Genomic DNA, 17,508 nt, shown 5'->3' with positions numbered 1-17,508 from the left:
CTGCGCTGGACGCCTCGCCGTGACGGACGACAGAGTGGATCCCGGTCCTCCTCTTGAACTTCTCGAACCAGCCACGTGATGCTTTGAAGTCCGGGGTGGCTGGCTCCTCCTGCGAAGAAGTTCCTTCATCTGCCTCCCTGCTGGCCAGGTCTTCGAAAATGGTGATGGCCTTCTCGCAGATGACCGAGGTGGTCACAGTGTCCCCGACTCGCTCCTTTTCCTTGATCCAGAGGAGAAGCAGGCGCTCCATCTCCTCGTGCTTCGGTGTCCTCTGCTTGGCAATCGTCGTCACGCCTTTCGCTGGAGCCACAACAGCTCTGATGGCCTCCTTCTGCTTGAGGACAGTGCCAATTGTCGAAGGGTTTCGTCCATACTCCTTGGCAATGTCCACCAAGCGCACGCCCCTCTCGTGCTTGGCGATGATGTCCTTCTTGTCCTCCAAGGACAAGGGAGCCCTCTTCTTTTTCTCACCGCTTGGCTTGGGAGCCATAGCTCAAGCCTAAAAAGGACAAAAGGCACAGGCACTGAGCAAAAGCCACAATTGGAAACCACCCCCACCCCCATGGTCACACTCTCTGGCCCAAACTTGCAAAAGTCCCACCCCACACTCTCAAATCATCACAGCCATGGCCAAAGCACACAAGAACACAAGCCCATAGGCCAGAAACCCAAAATCTGAAAATGCCACCCTATGGTGGGACTCTCTGGCCCACATGGGACCATGGCCAAAGTTTCAAAACCCACACTCCACACTTTGAAAACAGAAAAAAAAACCCAGCATGTCAAGCCCATAATCCACACATCTGAACATGCCACCCTAAAAGGAAAAAAAGCCAAAAAAGGCAAGCCAGCATGTCAAGCCCATAATCCACACATCTGAACATGCCACCCTAAAAGGAAAAAAAGCCACAAAAGGCAAGCCAGCACGTCAAGCCCATAATCCACACATCTGAACATGCCACCCTAAAAGGAAAAAAAGCCAAAAAAGGCAAGCCAGCACGTCAAGCCCATAATCCACACATCTGAACATGCCACCCTAAAAGGAAAAAAAGCCAAAAAAGGCAAGCCAGCACGTCAAGCCCATAATCCACACATCTGAACATGCCACCCTAAAAGGAAAAAAAGCCACAAAAGGCAAGCCAGCACGTCAAGCCCATAATCCACACATCTGAACATGCCACCCTAAAAGGAAAAAAAGCCACAAAAGGCAAGCCAGCACGTCAAGCCCATAATCCACACATCTGAACATGCCACCCTAAAAGGAAAAAAAGCCACAAAAGGCAAGCCAGCACGTCAAGCCCATAATCCACACATCTGAACATGCCACCCTAAAAGGAAAAAAAGCCACAAAAGGCAAGCCAGCACGTCAAGCCCATAATCCACACATCTGAACATGCCACCCTAAAAGGAAAAAAAGCCACAAAAGGCAAGCCAGCACGTCAAGCCCATAATCCACACATCTGAACATGCCACCCTAAAAGGAAAAAAAGCCACAAAAGGCAAGCCAGCACGTCAAGCCCATAATCCACACATCTGAACATGCCACCCTAAAAGGAAAAAAAGCCACAAAAGGCAAGCCAGCACGTCAAGCCCATAATCCACACATCTGAACATGCCACCCTAAAAGGAAAAAAAGCCACAAAAGGCAAGCCAGCACCCCAAGCCCATAATCCACACATCTGAACATGCCACCCTAAAAGGAAAAAAAGCCACAAAAGGCAAGCCAGCACCCCAAGCCCATAATCCACACATCTGAACATGCCACCCTAAAAGGAAAAAAAGCCAAAAAAGGCAAGCCAGCACCCCAAGCCCATAATCCACACATCTGAACATGCCACCCTAAAAGGAAAAAAAGCCAAAAAAGGCAAGCCAGCACGTCAAGCCCATAATCCACACATCTGAACATGCCAGTAGCAAAACCCACAATCCACACTTTGAAAACACACACACAAAAAAAAAAACCAGCACCCCACAGCAAAAGCATGGTCACACTGTCTCACCCCACCCCACCCCACAAGAAGAAGGTAAAAATCCATCAACCTACCTGTAGAGAAATTCCTGATGGCCGGTCTTGATCCGAAGATACACCTGGCAAAGGCAGAAAAAGTCCAAAGGCCAGGAAAAGTCCGAACCTCAAGTGGAACCAAAGAGTCAGAGCTCAGAATATCAACTCTTCCTCACACAGTCCACAGGGCCAGACAAAGGAGCAGGGCAATGGAAGCCGGCTTTTGTATCTCAAGCCAGGCCACCCCCCCAATTTCGTTAGCCAATACAGTTGATCAGCTTGATTTCTCAAGCCAATCACTGCTGCTAACGAAATTCAAAATTCGCGCCAAAGCTAACCCCTAACCCAGCCCCCTTAGGTTTCCGTTAGCCCTGGAAATCCCTGGAAAGCCTGTAGCTGCACTTTGCATCATTTGAATTTCGCGCCGAAATGAATTTCGTAACCCGAAAAACATTTCGTAACCCGAAACAGTTTTTTCCAATCCACGTTTTTCGTATCCCGAAAATTTCGTAACCCGATCATTTCGTATCCCGAGGCACCAGTGTATATGTTTTTTCCCCTTAATTTGTTTTTTAAAAAACAGAGAAAATAGATGCCATGTCTGTGAAAAAAAAATATCATTTCTCTTTGAGGTAATATTTCAACCTGAAGTGCAAAGCTCTTTTTTTTTCTTTTTTTTTCTTTTTTTTTTTTTGCCTCCCTGGGCTGTTTCATGCCCAAGAGAGCCCTTTATTGATCCAGAAACTAAACCAGAAGTTCATTTTTGCACACAATTTGGTCAGGCTAGAGGGCCCTGGACTCCTGTGAAAATGGCCCTAAGGATGCACATGGTCCATGGGCTGCTCTTTTATCACCCATCTTAAATGGAAGCTCAGAAAACATGTAAGTGTAATTCTAAACCTTCCAGCTGTCCTTTCATACCAGAGTTTCACAAACCTTACTTAACTAGAGACTTCTACCCTTTTGTAGCTATTAGACCCTCTATGTTGCCCACTCCTGCTTGACCAGATATGTGGACCCTCCAACTATAAAGTCACAACCAGCCTGTGGGAGCTCTTCATCTGGTTCACTAGCTTCCATCTTGCCCTCTACTGCAATCAGTATTGGAGACAGGAAATTTGTCCTCTTTGTACTTACCCACAGTAGTGACACTTATTAAAAGCTTCTGTTAGTGCCACTTGAGGCCAAAGGCTAATTGCAATGTATGGGCATTTATGGAAGGCACCATTACTCAGGATGGAAGATCTATTCCACCTGCAACACTTTGATTCCCCTGAAAAAGGGCTGAAAAAATCTCTGCAGCACCAATAGAGGACTTTTAAAAACCCGATTGCAACATGGCAGGCAGTTGTGGTGTGTGCTGCTGAGAAAAGGGTTAACCAGTTCTATCTTCAGTGCTGTGACTTCCCCAGTCTGAAAAATCACCCTTCCCACACTGCAGTTAGGCTTTGTATAAGACTTAATTGGCAACAGTGAACCTGGTAGGCACCCCAAATATCTGTTATATTGGAGAGAAAAATAATTAGGGGCTGGAGAAGACATCCTGATAGGGAAGGTGTATAATAGGCTTTTTCAACGTGTGAAACTATTTATTTACTGTCTTGCTTCAGCTGCTTACCCATTAATCAACTTATGATGCTACTGATAGTAACTACTAAGCCTAAGAGATAAGAAAAATATCTCCTTGGTGCACATTATAATAAACATGTGACCAGCATAACTCTATAGCTTTCCTGTTCCATTATGCGACAAAAGTCTTTTCTAACAAGACAGGCTCCCTTTATGAAGTCTGTTAGAGTGGAGCATGGGAAATCTCCACTCAAGGGTAAGTTTTTGTCCAAACAAGCCCTGCATTACTTTGGCAGGAGGCATTTATTTCCTCTGTTTATAACAGCTGTAATAAGTGTCAGCACCAGCATCCACAAACTGTCACATAAAGTCTAGCTTTTAAATTGTTGACTGTAACTTTTAGGACTTTTTAAAAAAGCTATATCCAAGCCAAAGTTTGAGTTAAGTCCCCATGTCTCAACTAATTTCCAGTGACTCAATTTGCTAGTTGCCAAGTGGGCCACATGCCAATGCCTGATAAGTACGCCGGTTCCTTCTTTAATGGAAAGGCTCCAGCAGAGGGCCCATGGCCATCCCTTTCGTGAGCAGCTTCATATGGAGCCTTTCAAAATGCTGTCTTGGTACTGAAGCAGAAAGTTTGCTGTTGAGGGTCTCTTCATCAATTCCTTAATAATAATAATACTAGTTGTAAACCATGAAGTCACACAGCAGGCAGAATCTGAGGTTGCAACAGCAGTCCCTAGGTGGCCATGCACAAATAGTGTCTGTTCTAAACTTGAATATATTTATAACTGTGTACAGTTTGTTCACCTATAAATCCTTGAATAATAATTGCCAACTTTGTATGGAGTTTATGTGGTTCACTTATAAATCCTTGAATAACAATTGCCAACTTTGTATGGAGTTTATGTGGTTTGCTGACTTTATTATGATACTGTGTATCCACTGCCAAAAAATGTAGGGGGAGTGGGAAAAGAAAGCGAAAATTTGCATTGAGGAAACCTAAATTTTGTGTTGGACTCATTATAGCAAATGAAGCTCATCTGCAGAATCTATTGTGCTTCTAAGATCACACTTTTCAAAGGTCTAAGAGTTATGGTGACTGGGAAGAGGATGAGGATTTGGGCATCAACTGACCTATGTGGTATAGATAAGGGAAGAAGCCATCTATGGTTTAGCACCCACATGGGACACCAACATTTTAAACATTGGCTTCACTCTTGCTTCTGTGAGTTTTGTGCCTCTATCAAATGTCCTCACATTGTTCTCTACATCTATCCTTGGGTTGTTTCTGAACTGTCCCTAGTCACTTTATTAAGGGCTTATTCACTCATTATTTTCTGGAGCCAAGTCTCAACTAAGGTCTATCTAGGGTTCAAATGCGGGTAACCTGTTTATTGTAGGGACAGAAAAAACAAACTGAGCTACATTATTTTGGGGCAGCCTGCGCTCCTTCACTACCTCCCAACATCTCTCCAGGTTGGGTGGTCAGGGAAAATTCCAAGTTCACGGTGCAGCTCAGTTCAATTGCTGTTAGTTTGCCTTCAGACTGAGGTGATGTGTGAGAACCCAAGATTTGTGTTGTTCTCAGATTTCTCCTTAGAAAAAGATGAAAATAACCTTTGAGAGGAACAGTTGTATGAATGCCTCACTTAGGAACAAATCCAGCACACAGCATCAGCCACTGAAAGTATTTTCATTTGAATGGGGTAGAAACATTGTAGGCTTTGGATTGCATTGTAGCCCTCCCCAACAAACTCTTGCAGCCCACTCAATTTGAGGAGAGAACAAACAATTGAAATGGGTAAAGTGGTATAATGTAGTGGATAAGGGATGAAACTGATTATTTAGATTTATTTCAGTCTGGTTTTAGGACTTGCTATGGGATGGAGACAGCTTGGTCGCCTTGGTGAACTGATCCGGGGGTTTCCTTGTTGGTCCTGTTGGTCCTCTCAGAAGCTTTCAGTACCATTGACCATTGTATCCTTCTGGGCTCCCTCTTTGAAATAGGACTTGGGGACATTGTTATGGAGTGTTTCTGATCTTTCTTGGAGGGGCAAAGTCAGAAAGTGGTGTTGGAGGACTCCTCTTCAACTGCCTGGCTGTTGGCCTGTGGAGTTGCACAGGGTTCTGTGTTTTCCCCCAGTTTATTTAACATCAACGTGAAACCGCTAGGAGAGTCCATTTTGGGGTGCGGTTCCACCACTATGCAGATGACACCCAACTCTTTCTTTCCATCCCATTCTGAGGAAGCTGTCTGTACTGAACCAGTGTTTGCAGTCAGTGATGGACTGGATGAGGGCAAACAAATTGAAACTTAATCCAGACAAGATACAGTGTTCCTAGTCAGTCAAAAGGCAGATCCTGGAATAGCAATTCAGACTGTGTTGGATGGGGTTATACTCCCCCTGAAATCTTAGGTCCACAGCATGGGTATTCTCCTGGACTCAACTCTGAGCCTGGATGCCCAGGTTTCAGCAGTGGCCAGAAGTGCATTTACTCAACTAAAACTAGTGTGCCAGCTGCATCTATTCCTTGAAATGTTGGAAAGGAAAGTGGGGGTGGGGGTGGGCTGGCTATTCCTACTGCATGGGAATAAAAAGATGGAAGATACTTAGGGGTGATTTCCAGGGCAGTGTGGTATGTTGCACAAAAATATGGTTCTTGCCCCACCTGTAGTTACTCCTCTCTGAAGCTGAAGTATCCTTCAGTTAGACAGAATTCAACATTAACAGACTGGTCCAATCACTTTGTTTAGGAACAAACCCACAATAAAATGAAGGGAATGATTGGAAGGAAGTGGATTCTTTCCTGTTAGTCTGAACCATAAACAATAGTGACTATAAAAATTTTGGGATAGAAACATATGGGAAGGCTGTGCTGCTGTTCCTTGTAGGTAGAATAGGCAGAGTACTGGCCGGGGAGTCATAGGAGGAGCAAAATTTAAAATCACATTAACAATGCTTTTAAAAAGGGGAGAGGAAACATCTAGAAAGTTACTTTTCTTGTTCCTCAGAAATATTCCCACACTTTAAAATTAAATAAATAAGTAAAAGCTTTATTTATACCCTCTCTATCAGAAAGACATTCTTACCTGGTTTTTAAAGGAGAGGGAAATGGGTTGTTTAATTTGCTTTTGGTTTGCCATGTTACCTTTTAGATAATTTTAACATCTCTTATAGATAAAACATATTCTGTTGAATACTTAAGGTGGGGCCTGAAGTCCAGAATTTTTCAGTGTCATGCACACCTCCTGGTCCAAAGGTTTCACTTCACTTAGCCTGCACAACCATGACAATGGAGAGGTTAGGGATAACCCATTTTGTGTACATCCATGGCATTTGCTAGCAGTGCAACTTCTCACAACCAGTCTGTTATACAAAATGGTCTTTTCCTTGCAGTCCTTCCAATAGGAAGTGAGGACTATTTAATTCTGCCTTTTACAACTAAAGATTATTAAAGAAAGAGCTTTAGTAGGTATGATATTGTTTTTGTTGAACTGTTTTCTAATTGCATGTTGTCCTCTTTAGATATATATATTAAAAAACAAACAGCTTCATTTATATACCACTTCATACGGAACTAGCAATGTCTAGGCGGTTTACAACTGTAAGCTAATTGCCTCCAACCATCTGGGTACTCATTTTAGTGACCTTGGAAGGATGCAAGCCTGAGTCAAGCTTGAACTGGTATTGAATTCACCACCTTATGGTTTTGAGTTAGTGGCTGCAGTATAGACATTTAACCACTGCACCACCAGGGCATATATGTTTTGATATATGTTTTAAATTGTTTTAATATGTGCATAGTTTAATTCTATTTTAAAGCTGTCTTTTGCAAGTTTTTAGTTAAATTGCACTTTGTATTAAATTGTAAGCTTCCTTGATTTCCAATTTTGGAAGAAGCCAGAATATACATACATAAATAAATACTAGTACCAATACTAATAATCAATATACCAGAAATACTATATTGGCAAGTTAGACCAGGGATGAAGGGATTTCAAAACTTCCACATGTCGTACTCAAAGCAAAAGTTTGCCTTTTCTGGAAATAAGAAATATAATAGGAGAAATGGAAGGCCTTTTTTAAAAAATGTTTTTCTTGTTGCTTGTGTCAGCTAAAGTTGGAAAGGAATCCTGTCATTCTAAGGAGTGATTAGCATATCACTGCCATTTGATGCATTTCTGTGTAACATTTGTGGCAGTGTGTGTTTACTCCCAAGGCTTGCATACACAGACCATTTCAAGTTTGAACAGATACCAAACCTCATTGTGAACCTTCTGTTACTCTATAAGGTCTTGATTTTGCCTGGTTTTTGGACAAAGCCAATTGTATAAAATTAGTAAAATGAGAGAGAGAAAGAAGAGAGAGAGAAATGATAAGCCAGTTAGTCTGGCCCATGTTCTCTGTAGGCTCTCAAATTTCTCTTTTTGGAACAAAAAGTACATATCTCACATCCAGCCTTCATATTATGCTTTGTTTATATAATATGGGAGTCAACACAAGGCTTATAAATAGTATTATTTATATCTAATGTTAAGGAGGCAATCCAAAACAATGGGATGTTGGGAGCTTCATGATTTGCAGCTGCCAAATCTTGGGACTACAAATATTTGAATTGAATATGCTATACAGATGCAACACCAATGCCAGAGCCAGCTGATCTTCTGAAAATATCCCCCTTCTGAATTCTGTTGTCCATTTTATTGAGCACAAGAGTAAATGTTAACAATTGTTGTTTCTGCTTAGACAACTGAAATCAATGCACCTTAAGTCACTTGTACTTATCACATTGACTTGATTTCATTGGTTCTGCTATAAGTAAGGCTAATGTTGGATTTTTCCCAAAAGAGATAAACCTGTTTGCTCTGAGTCTCCAGAGGTTGTCAGACTTTGTTACCAAGCATAGCTGGTTTTTTTTTTTTTTACCACAATGTACTCAGGCCTTTTGCTAGGTTGCAATGTTGGTAATAGTAAATGAGACATTCATTTTCCATCCACAAACCTATAGCATACAGACAAACAGCAAAGGAACTACCATACATACTCAACTATAATTTGAGCTAATGTAAAAATCAAGGGCAAGTTTGGGGGCCAAAACTATATGACCCATGCATAAGTCAAGGGTAAAACTTGGGGGCATGTAACAAAGGGTGTAAATGATGAAGCAAATGAAAATGATGCCAGAGACTTAGAAAAAGACAAAATTCCAACAGGCATACTGTTTGTGCTCACCCTAAAGGCTGGATGGATGAGGAGGGAACTACAGTAAATTGTGATTGTGCTATGTGTGGGGGAAGCAACCAGGCACAGGTGGGATTAAGAAAATGGAGACATGTCAAAATGCACACATTGATGCATAGATAAGTCAACGCAGGTCTTTTGGGTCAACTTTTTGACTAAAATTTTCTAAATTTATACATGAGACTATACAGTATATGTCACTTCAGACTGCAGGATTGAAAGAGTACTTTCCAAGATGAAACACAATCCTGAATACAAGTAGGTCTCAAGTTACTTCAGGGTTGCTTTCCTGGGATTACCTGGCTTGCAATTCAGCAATAGTTTTTCTTCAGAGGATTACAGAGACAGAAAACAACTTGTTAGAACTTTGTTCTTCTGATGTGCCTTCTCCATCAGGCACATCACGAGTGAGACCTTTGCTGTATCTTCTGCAGCAGATGCAGATGGCACAAGAGGAAAAAGGCAACATGTCTCCTGTAAAGTAACTAGCTGCACCAAAAAAGCAAAAACAAAGGACAGAACATAACAGAAAAACCCTACACAAAATGTGCTCACTGATTTCTATCTTTCCACTCAGTCCTCAATGATAAGCATGTTTTAAGATGCTACAAAATTTGTTTTCATTGTGCTGCTGTAAGCTTAGCAGTTACTGCTTTTGGCACTGTTACTGTTGTTGTATGCCTCCAAGTCATTTTTGACTTATATGATCTTAACGTGACTTCTCAGAGGTTTTCTTGGCAAGTTTCTTCAGAAGTGGTTTGCCATTGCCATCCTCTGAAACTGAGGATTTTATGCTCAAGTCAAACCCTCATCTCCACAGTTGTAGTCCAGCACCCAAATCATTGTTAGCCACTTGCTTTCTCTTCACCATAACTGCCTTTCTAATACAGGCAGAAAATATTATTCCTGCCACCCACACCAGACTCGCAAGATTTTAGTATCTCCCTCTCCCTCTCATATATATGACTCTAAGCAGGCAAAGGAATCCTCTACCTTCTAGAAGCAGCATTTACTTCTTCCCCAGTGAGCTTTTCTGACACCGAAACTCCAGCTCACATCACCTGACTGACTGTTTTGCCTTTGCCACCTAGATCAATTGCACAGATGTTCTGGGAGAGCTGTGTGTTGTGGATCCACTGCAATCAGTGGATATTGGCCAAGAGTAATTTTATCATGTGATCTGTTGCTCATGTGAGCTGTCCCTAATCCTTAGATTTATTTTCCCCATGAGAAATTCATATAATTTTTAAGAACTTGCTTTTAAATGAACTATGACTGAGAATTTGTTAGCCTAAAAGAAAGATCTTTGAAAGATAGGATTCAGTGTCCTTGTGGCATTGGTCCCTTGAGGAATGTAATCATTCATTGTTCAAAAAGAAATAAGGTTTGAAAAACTATGATTTGGTCAATGCCAATTTTGTAAACAGTAGTAACTGGAGGACATTCAGTATTTATAGATGATGGTTAGGTGAGTCAGTGTTTTGACCATAAGTTTCTGTAGATGGAAATATTTATTTTAAGCACAAGACAACAGTGACATACAATATGCTGAGTGTTAATGTAATTTTTAGGCTTAACAAAGAAATAGAAAACCAGACTTTCTCCTGGTCTTCAATTTGCACATTGCATTTCCATTAGGGATCAATCTTTTAATCAAGCAGCTGTCGACTTTGTAGCTACAGTACATTATAATGGTTAGTTACAAAGGTGTACTACTCAGATATCTACTATACATGAAAAATATAGCAAAAAGCTAAGTGTTATTAGAAAGGCAAAATGACCGGTGTTGGTGCCAGTGAGAATAGAATACCAAAGCACCCCTTAAATTTATCTATGTAGTAATTGTCTTATATAACTCAGGTAAGCATTTTGTTCCTAGGGAAACATTTCAAATAACTTGAAAAGAGCTCCTTAAGCATACAATGCTGGACTCATGCTCACATCCCTTAGGAGAAATGCACCAGACTGCATATGTCTTGTATTACAGCACTGCTAAAATCCTTGGAAGAATCTTCAGCTACACATATGGTTCCTTAAGGTTCCTCCAGTTTTTGTTTTAGAAGTAATATGGAAAGCAGTTGTTTCTTTCATTAACCTTAGGCCTCTTACACAAGATGTCTTGACCTTACTTTCTTCTGCTGCCTCCATTCAGGTTTGTCACAAGATTCATTGAGTTGGATGGTCTGACCTGCTTGCTGAATTTTCTGAAGAGTATGGACTATGAGACCTCAGAGAGCCGCATACACACATCCGTTATAGGGTGCATAAAGGCTCTGATGAACAACTCCCAGGGACGGGCACATGTCCTGGCCCATCCAGAAAGCATCAATATAATCTCTCAGAGTTTACGAACTGAGAACATCAAAACCAAGATCGCTGTACTGGAGATCCTTGGGGCTGTTTGCTTAGTGCCAGGAGGTCACAAAAAAGTTCTGCAGGCCATGCTTCACTACCAGGTCTATGCAGCAGAGAGGACAAGATTCCAGGTAAAATCATCATAGCATGCAAACAGTTACTCAAGCTACGTTACTTTTACAATGGGTTTTTTGCTTCTTTTATTTTCTCTTGTGTATAAGACAGAATGAGCAATCATCAACTAAAGAGGGACATACCTGCACTGTTGCATTCATTCATATCTGTACTCTTTTGCCTGTGTAAAGACAGATATTCTGCTGAGTGCATATTAATATACTTTACCAGTGGAGATGCCCCTCTAGAGTGTGAAAACATAATAAAACATGGTGAAAATAAACTTGACAACTCCATAGATACTTTGGGCATGTCATGATTCAAAGGTTTGTATCATAGTGTTGCAGATCACAATGTTACTATACATTAGAGGGCTTTTTCATACTCCATGCAGTCAAACTTGGGCTTGTCACTGAATCATCCAATCCCAGCTTCCTGCAATTTCATTACAATATTTCCATTAATCTGTCTAATTGTCGTATGTCTACTGTTAGTGTTGTTACTACAAATAGTTATAATAATGACTATGATTTATTAAGTGAAACTTCTCAGAACAATAATTTAATTGGTATTTCTCAGAGCAAGAAAAAAGTTGGTGTGAGTGCAGGGGAGGAAGAGCATGAATAGCAAGGGAAGAACATATACAACTTTAGCTGTAGCAGTGGTACATGCACTGGTAATCTCTTGTCTTGATTTCTGTAATGCGCTCTACATGGGGCTACCCTTGTACCAAGTTCGGAAGCTTCAACTGGTTCAAAATGTGGCAGCCAGATTGGTCACCATTTTGTTCAGATTTGATCATATTACACCTGTTCTAAAATCCCTTCACTGGCTGCCGATCAGCTTCTGGGCGCAATACAAGTTGTTGGTTATTACCTTTAAAGCCCTACATCGCTTGGACCCGAGTTACTTACGGGAATGTCTCTCCCTGCATAATCGGTCCTGCACTCTCAGAATAACTGGGAAGAACGTACTAGAACATCAACCAACTAGGCTCACATCGACTTCCCAAAGAGCCTTTACTGTAGCTGCTCCAAAATTGTGGAATGGTCTTCCGGAGAAGATCCGTCTTATTGCCTCCTTGGAGGCATTTAAGAAGGCACTTAAGACGGATCTCTTCCGGCAAGTCTACCCACCTGACCTGTGTAAGAGATATCCCCACATCTTTCTGATCATTGTATAATGCTTTTGAATTTCCACCTGATGATGAGCCAGCTTTAAATGTTAACTGTTAATTGCTAATTATTATTTTATTTTATCAATGTATTTTATTGTGTATTTTAATGAGCTTTAATTCTGCCTCGATCCATTGGGAGAGGCAGGAAAACATGAATAAATTATATTATTATTATATATTATACATTCTTAGGCTTAGGTTCAATATGGGACAAAAAAAAATAAGGCATTTTTCATAAAAGCAGGACTTTGAAGGATGGGTTTGAACAACAGGAAGAAGTGTTCATGCAAGCATTTCTAGGAAGGCAATTGGTCAGCAAGGGAGAAAGGTTGGAGTTGTTTAAGAGAACTGGTGATTCTTTGGCTGTACAATAGCAAAAACATTTATGTGAAGATGCCCAGAGAAACAAAGATTGCCTCACATCATCTTGTTTGCTGCAATTAATTTTGATATGTGAACAGTTTTCATATGGAGGCAGAATTTATAAATAAATCTTCACATGGAGTTTGAGAGTTGTTGTTGCAGTAATATGCCAACACATCAGCTTCAACATATGATGACCCTATAAACCTTCAGGAGACCCTGTTTCCTAGCAGCTCCATTCAAATCTTGTAAACTCAGGGCTATACTTCCTTGACTGCATCAAGGCACCCGTACAACAGTCTTTTTCTACTGCTTTCATCTTTATGGAGCATTACTATCTTTTTCAGTGTGCCATGTCATCCCATGATATGTCTGAAATATGAGTGACACTGACCCAGTTCAAGGTCTGAAGAACAAATTGGATTCTTCCAGCTTTTTCCTCATCTAGGGTGCTTAAGCTCCATGATTTACAATTTCCTTGGATTCTTCCCTGTGTGCAAGAATGCACAATCACACAAATGTAGAGCGCAAGCTGATCATTTGATGAGATTTTATTTCAGATTAATTCCTCGCTGGTAAATTAGAGACAGATGTTTGACACAGTCTTGTATATCTTTAGAAACATAGAGCTGTGTCTTGTATTACATAAACTTTTTGGTTCAAAAGCAACAAAGACTTGTTCACCTCAGGCAGCCTTGCAGCAGTCCCTAGCAGAATAAGTGATCACCACAAATCTAGGTTCTAGATTCCTGGATTTCTGTCACTGGCTTTTACTGGCATGAAGTTAAATGCAGTCATGTCATTCTAAGGATATGTGACCAAACTAATTTGTTTATTTCATAAGGTTACAAATAAAATATGACAAGGTGGTTTTATTTTATGTGTACCACTTCAGTTTTGTACATTTGCTCAGACTCTAAGACTATAGGTTCTTATCTAGGTAATCAATGCAAGTCAGATTATATCCTGTTTTATTTATTAATGACATTACAAAGATGTATTGGAATTTCTCTCAAGTTTGTAAAGTCGGTAGGGGATTGTGAAGCTAAATCAGATTAAAAACCATGATTCCCATCTTGTTGGTTATATTAAGTTGTCCAGTGACAAATCCAAGTGAGGACAACACTGGTTGGTGTTCTGTCGGTTAGTGTTAACCAGAGTAGATCTATTTAATCAACTGTTGAATAGTGATTCAACACTTAAGTAAATCCCATTGATTCAATGGTCTATTCTAGCCAGGATTTAAACTTCAGTTTTACATCAGCACCATTGATCAAGTGATGCATCAGAATAATTTGGAAATGACATTTTTTAAAAAAAGAGCATTAAAAAATCATTATTTTCTTCAACCTGTCCTGTAATGTGATATCTATCATAAATGCCCAAGCACTAAATGCAAAGAATCTGCCATGATATTGTAAGTTAATTCTTTAGACTTGTAAAATCTATTTAGTGTTTATACCGCTAATTCTGAAACCCTCATAGCCATTGCTTCTCTGTGAAGAAATTCCTGTGAGGAAGCACAGTATAAAGGTAACAAGGGGAAAATAGCATTTAGGACCATAATAATGAGAAAGTGTGTATGTGTACATACACACACACACACACACACACACACACACACACACACGGATAGGAGGCACAAGACAAGAAAGCTAAAATGTTCAAATCAAATGCAATATAAACAATCACTATATGATCTGTTCCAGACTTGGGTATAGGTTCTGCTAATAATCTAAACAGCAAATTGAAGTGATGCAGAGAAGAGACAAAGTCTCGGGGTGTTGAAAAAAATGATTTTATTCTTGCAATTAGCCCAGTGTAAACAACAACAAAAAATTATAACAAAAGACAAGCTACAATTTTTAATATCAATTTTGTGTATGTTTATGTTATGTCAAGGTGCATGTAAAAGGACGCAATTTTAAAAATGCTTATTAACCCAAATAAATATGCAAGTACAAAATATTATTTACAGTGCAACTTTAAAACCACCTGTGGACAGAGTTCATCCATCTACTTTAAAACCTGAGTTTTCACATATCCTCTAACTTCTCACTCTGCTGTAGAATTGCTATGATAAGGATGTCCTTGATACATGTTTGGGGGAGAAGGGAACAGTAAAATGCTCTGCCTCTCACTTCTCAAACTACAGTATTAGTTTTCAGGCATAGACTTTGGAAACACTCTTTTTGGGATCCCTATAGGTAGTTTTAAAATTGCATTGTAAGTACTATTTTGCATTTACTTGGGTTAATAGTGTTTTTAAAACTGAGTATTTTACATACCTCTTGATGCAAGATACATGTACACAAAATTGCTATTACAAATTGTAACTCGTTTCCTGTTACAATTTTTGTTGTCTATGTATTGCTCCTTTTCTTTCTTTTATCTGAAGAAAGCCACTAGGCTGAAACGTGTTCGGCTAATTGCATTGCAAAAATAAAATCATTTTATTCAGCACCCTGAGACTTGGTCTCTTCTCTTCATCCTGTCTGTTAATAATCTAACATTTTTAATGGTTTTCTGGCAGGTTGCACAAAAATTATTTAACTAGAATATGACAAGTTCTCCTATGTTTCATGCAGTGTGCAAGAATTATTTATACTTTAGTCATTTATCCTTGTGACACCTGCTTGGCATTTTACTCAAAATGTGCCAGCTGGAAATAAAAAATAAATTATGTGATACTTCTAATGTGTGTTGCAGTTTCACAAAATTTGCTTTCAAAGAGGAACCAAGTTCTGAATGCCTCATAAATAAAAGTTTAATTTTGGCTGTTAAGTCACAGGCAGTACTCAAACAATGATGTGATGCAATAGAAGAAACCTAACTTTCTGAAGTTCAAAATACACGGTAGAGGCAGGGACTAGAAGCCCAGTGCTCTAATGTGGTGTTTAGGAGACAATTCATACATCTTTGAGTATACTGTGGGGGTGAGTTTATGTGGGGAAGGGAAAAATATCTAAGAAGTATAATTTTCTTTCTGGTAATTGTAAGGAAACCTGTCTAAAAGTTTGCCTTTGGTTTATGCTGAAGGTGGCTCAGGATGACCTTGTCTACTTATTAGGGATTTTGGTAATGCATAACTCTGACAACATTTGATTAGATTTTAATCCTTTTGTCCAGTTTGACCAGATTGCTATAATCACTATCTGGGGAGCATAAACTCACTCAAGTAATTTTCTCCTACATATTTGCCTCTGGGTGTGTTTTGAAAGTATCAAAATAGGAGTGAAAATGACTGGGGAAATTGGTAATTTTTGAACCAGTATAGAGTAGCACAGAGAGGCAGTGTGTTGTTGTGGTTTGAGTGTTGGACTATAACTCTGGAGACCAGGGTTTAAATCCCCACTTAGCCATGGCAACCCACTCGGTGCCTTTGTGCAAGTCACATTCTCTCAGCCCCATAGGAAAGCAAAGCCAAACCCCTATGAACAAATTCTGCCAAGAAAACTCTATAGGAGTTTATCACATGGAGGGTGAATTGGTAAAATCTTGCGCAGAAACGGGATTTTATATTCCGGATGTTGTTTGTCAGATGTGTTGGCGTGAAAGAGAAATAATGTGAAAATAATCCAAATGGAAAACTCCTTTGTACTTTTGGTATTCAGCAAAAGTAAAAAGGAAGTGGTTTTGATGAATTTGCATTCGGGTTGTTTTTGTGTTATTTCTCTTTCACATAAACGTCATCTGAAAAACATCCTGCAAATGCGGGTTCTTTTAACTTTCTGTTCAGGTTAGCCCCAAACATATGAAAAACAACCTGCAAATGCGGGTTGTTTTCAGTTTAAATTTAGTTTCTGCATGGGATTCGTCCCGTGTGATAAAATTTATAGGGTCAATATAAGTCAAAACAGACTTGAATGCACACAACGGTACAGTAACACTATTTACCCCACATACAGCTAGGCCTTTGATGGGTTGTTGCTACTTGTCTGCAGAAGCTTTTATGAGCCTCTAGAGAAACAATTTGCCATCTTATCCATGAATGAATGGAATGCACAAGCAATTGCCCCTGCCAGATTCTTTTTGGAAAAAGGAAAATTAGAGATGAATCTTTGCCTCCCTGAACATGCTCCTGTTTCAGTTTCTCTTTTCTGTGTCCAAATGCCAGAATTGTCTTTTCCACAATGTTACTTCTAAGAGGCTAAAAGTTAAACTCATCCAAAGTAACGTGTATGCCTTCAACCAGGGACGTAGCCAGGATTTTAGGAAGGAGGGGGTCCAGACTAAGTGCCACCATTATAATGGGGCTTGGGCGCGGCGGCGCAGCAGCACACACCATTCATTTTCCTAATGGAAGGGGGGGTCCGGACCCCAAGAACCCCCCCCCCCGGCTACGTCCTTGCTTCAACCCATCTATCTCTCTTTGACTGTTGGTAGTGCTGGTGTTAGATATTACATATGTGAGGATTCAGATTTAACTGTGCAAGTCTGGACTGATGTTCTCATTATATATGTTCATTGACTGATATTTATTGTCAGGGCTTACCGCAAATCTAAAGTACAACAATTTTAGTGGTAAGATGCCCCATCCCAAATTCAAATGAGGGTGTAGTGCTGTGAACTTACCAGTTAAGAACTTTTTTGTTGTTTTTGAGATAAGATTACACCTTTTTTATCCTGAATGTAAATCTGTAACCCTCAACCCAATTCAGAATGATGGTTCTATAAAC

The 17,508-nt window shown here is 40.1% G+C and overlaps 1 protein-coding gene across 2 annotated transcripts in view; it reads left to right on the top strand.

The window, feature by feature from the left end:
* The window catches only part of DAAM2 (dishevelled associated activator of morphogenesis 2), a 306,075-nt gene that overhangs the window by 187,615 nt on the left and 100,952 nt on the right, over positions 1–17,508 (top strand). For both annotated transcript variants that reach the window (XM_089529577.1, XM_089529576.1), the window contains exon 6: positions 10,973–11,306. In XM_089529577.1, coding sequence (XP_089385703.1) covers positions 10,973–11,306 — 334 coding nt within the window. The remainder of the gene's footprint in view (positions 1–10,972; positions 11,307–17,508) is intronic.

Source organism: Sceloporus occidentalis, unplaced genomic scaffold (genome assembly GCF_023333645.1).
Source record: "Sceloporus occidentalis isolate IW3139 unplaced genomic scaffold, rSceOcc1.0.p SCAF_6, whole genome shotgun sequence".
In the NCBI taxonomy this organism is placed as follows: Eukaryota; Metazoa; Chordata; class Lepidosauria; order Squamata; family Phrynosomatidae; genus Sceloporus; species Sceloporus occidentalis.
The sequence above is the reverse complement of the archived record's forward strand: the minus strand, read 5'-3'. Positions and strand labels throughout refer to the sequence as shown.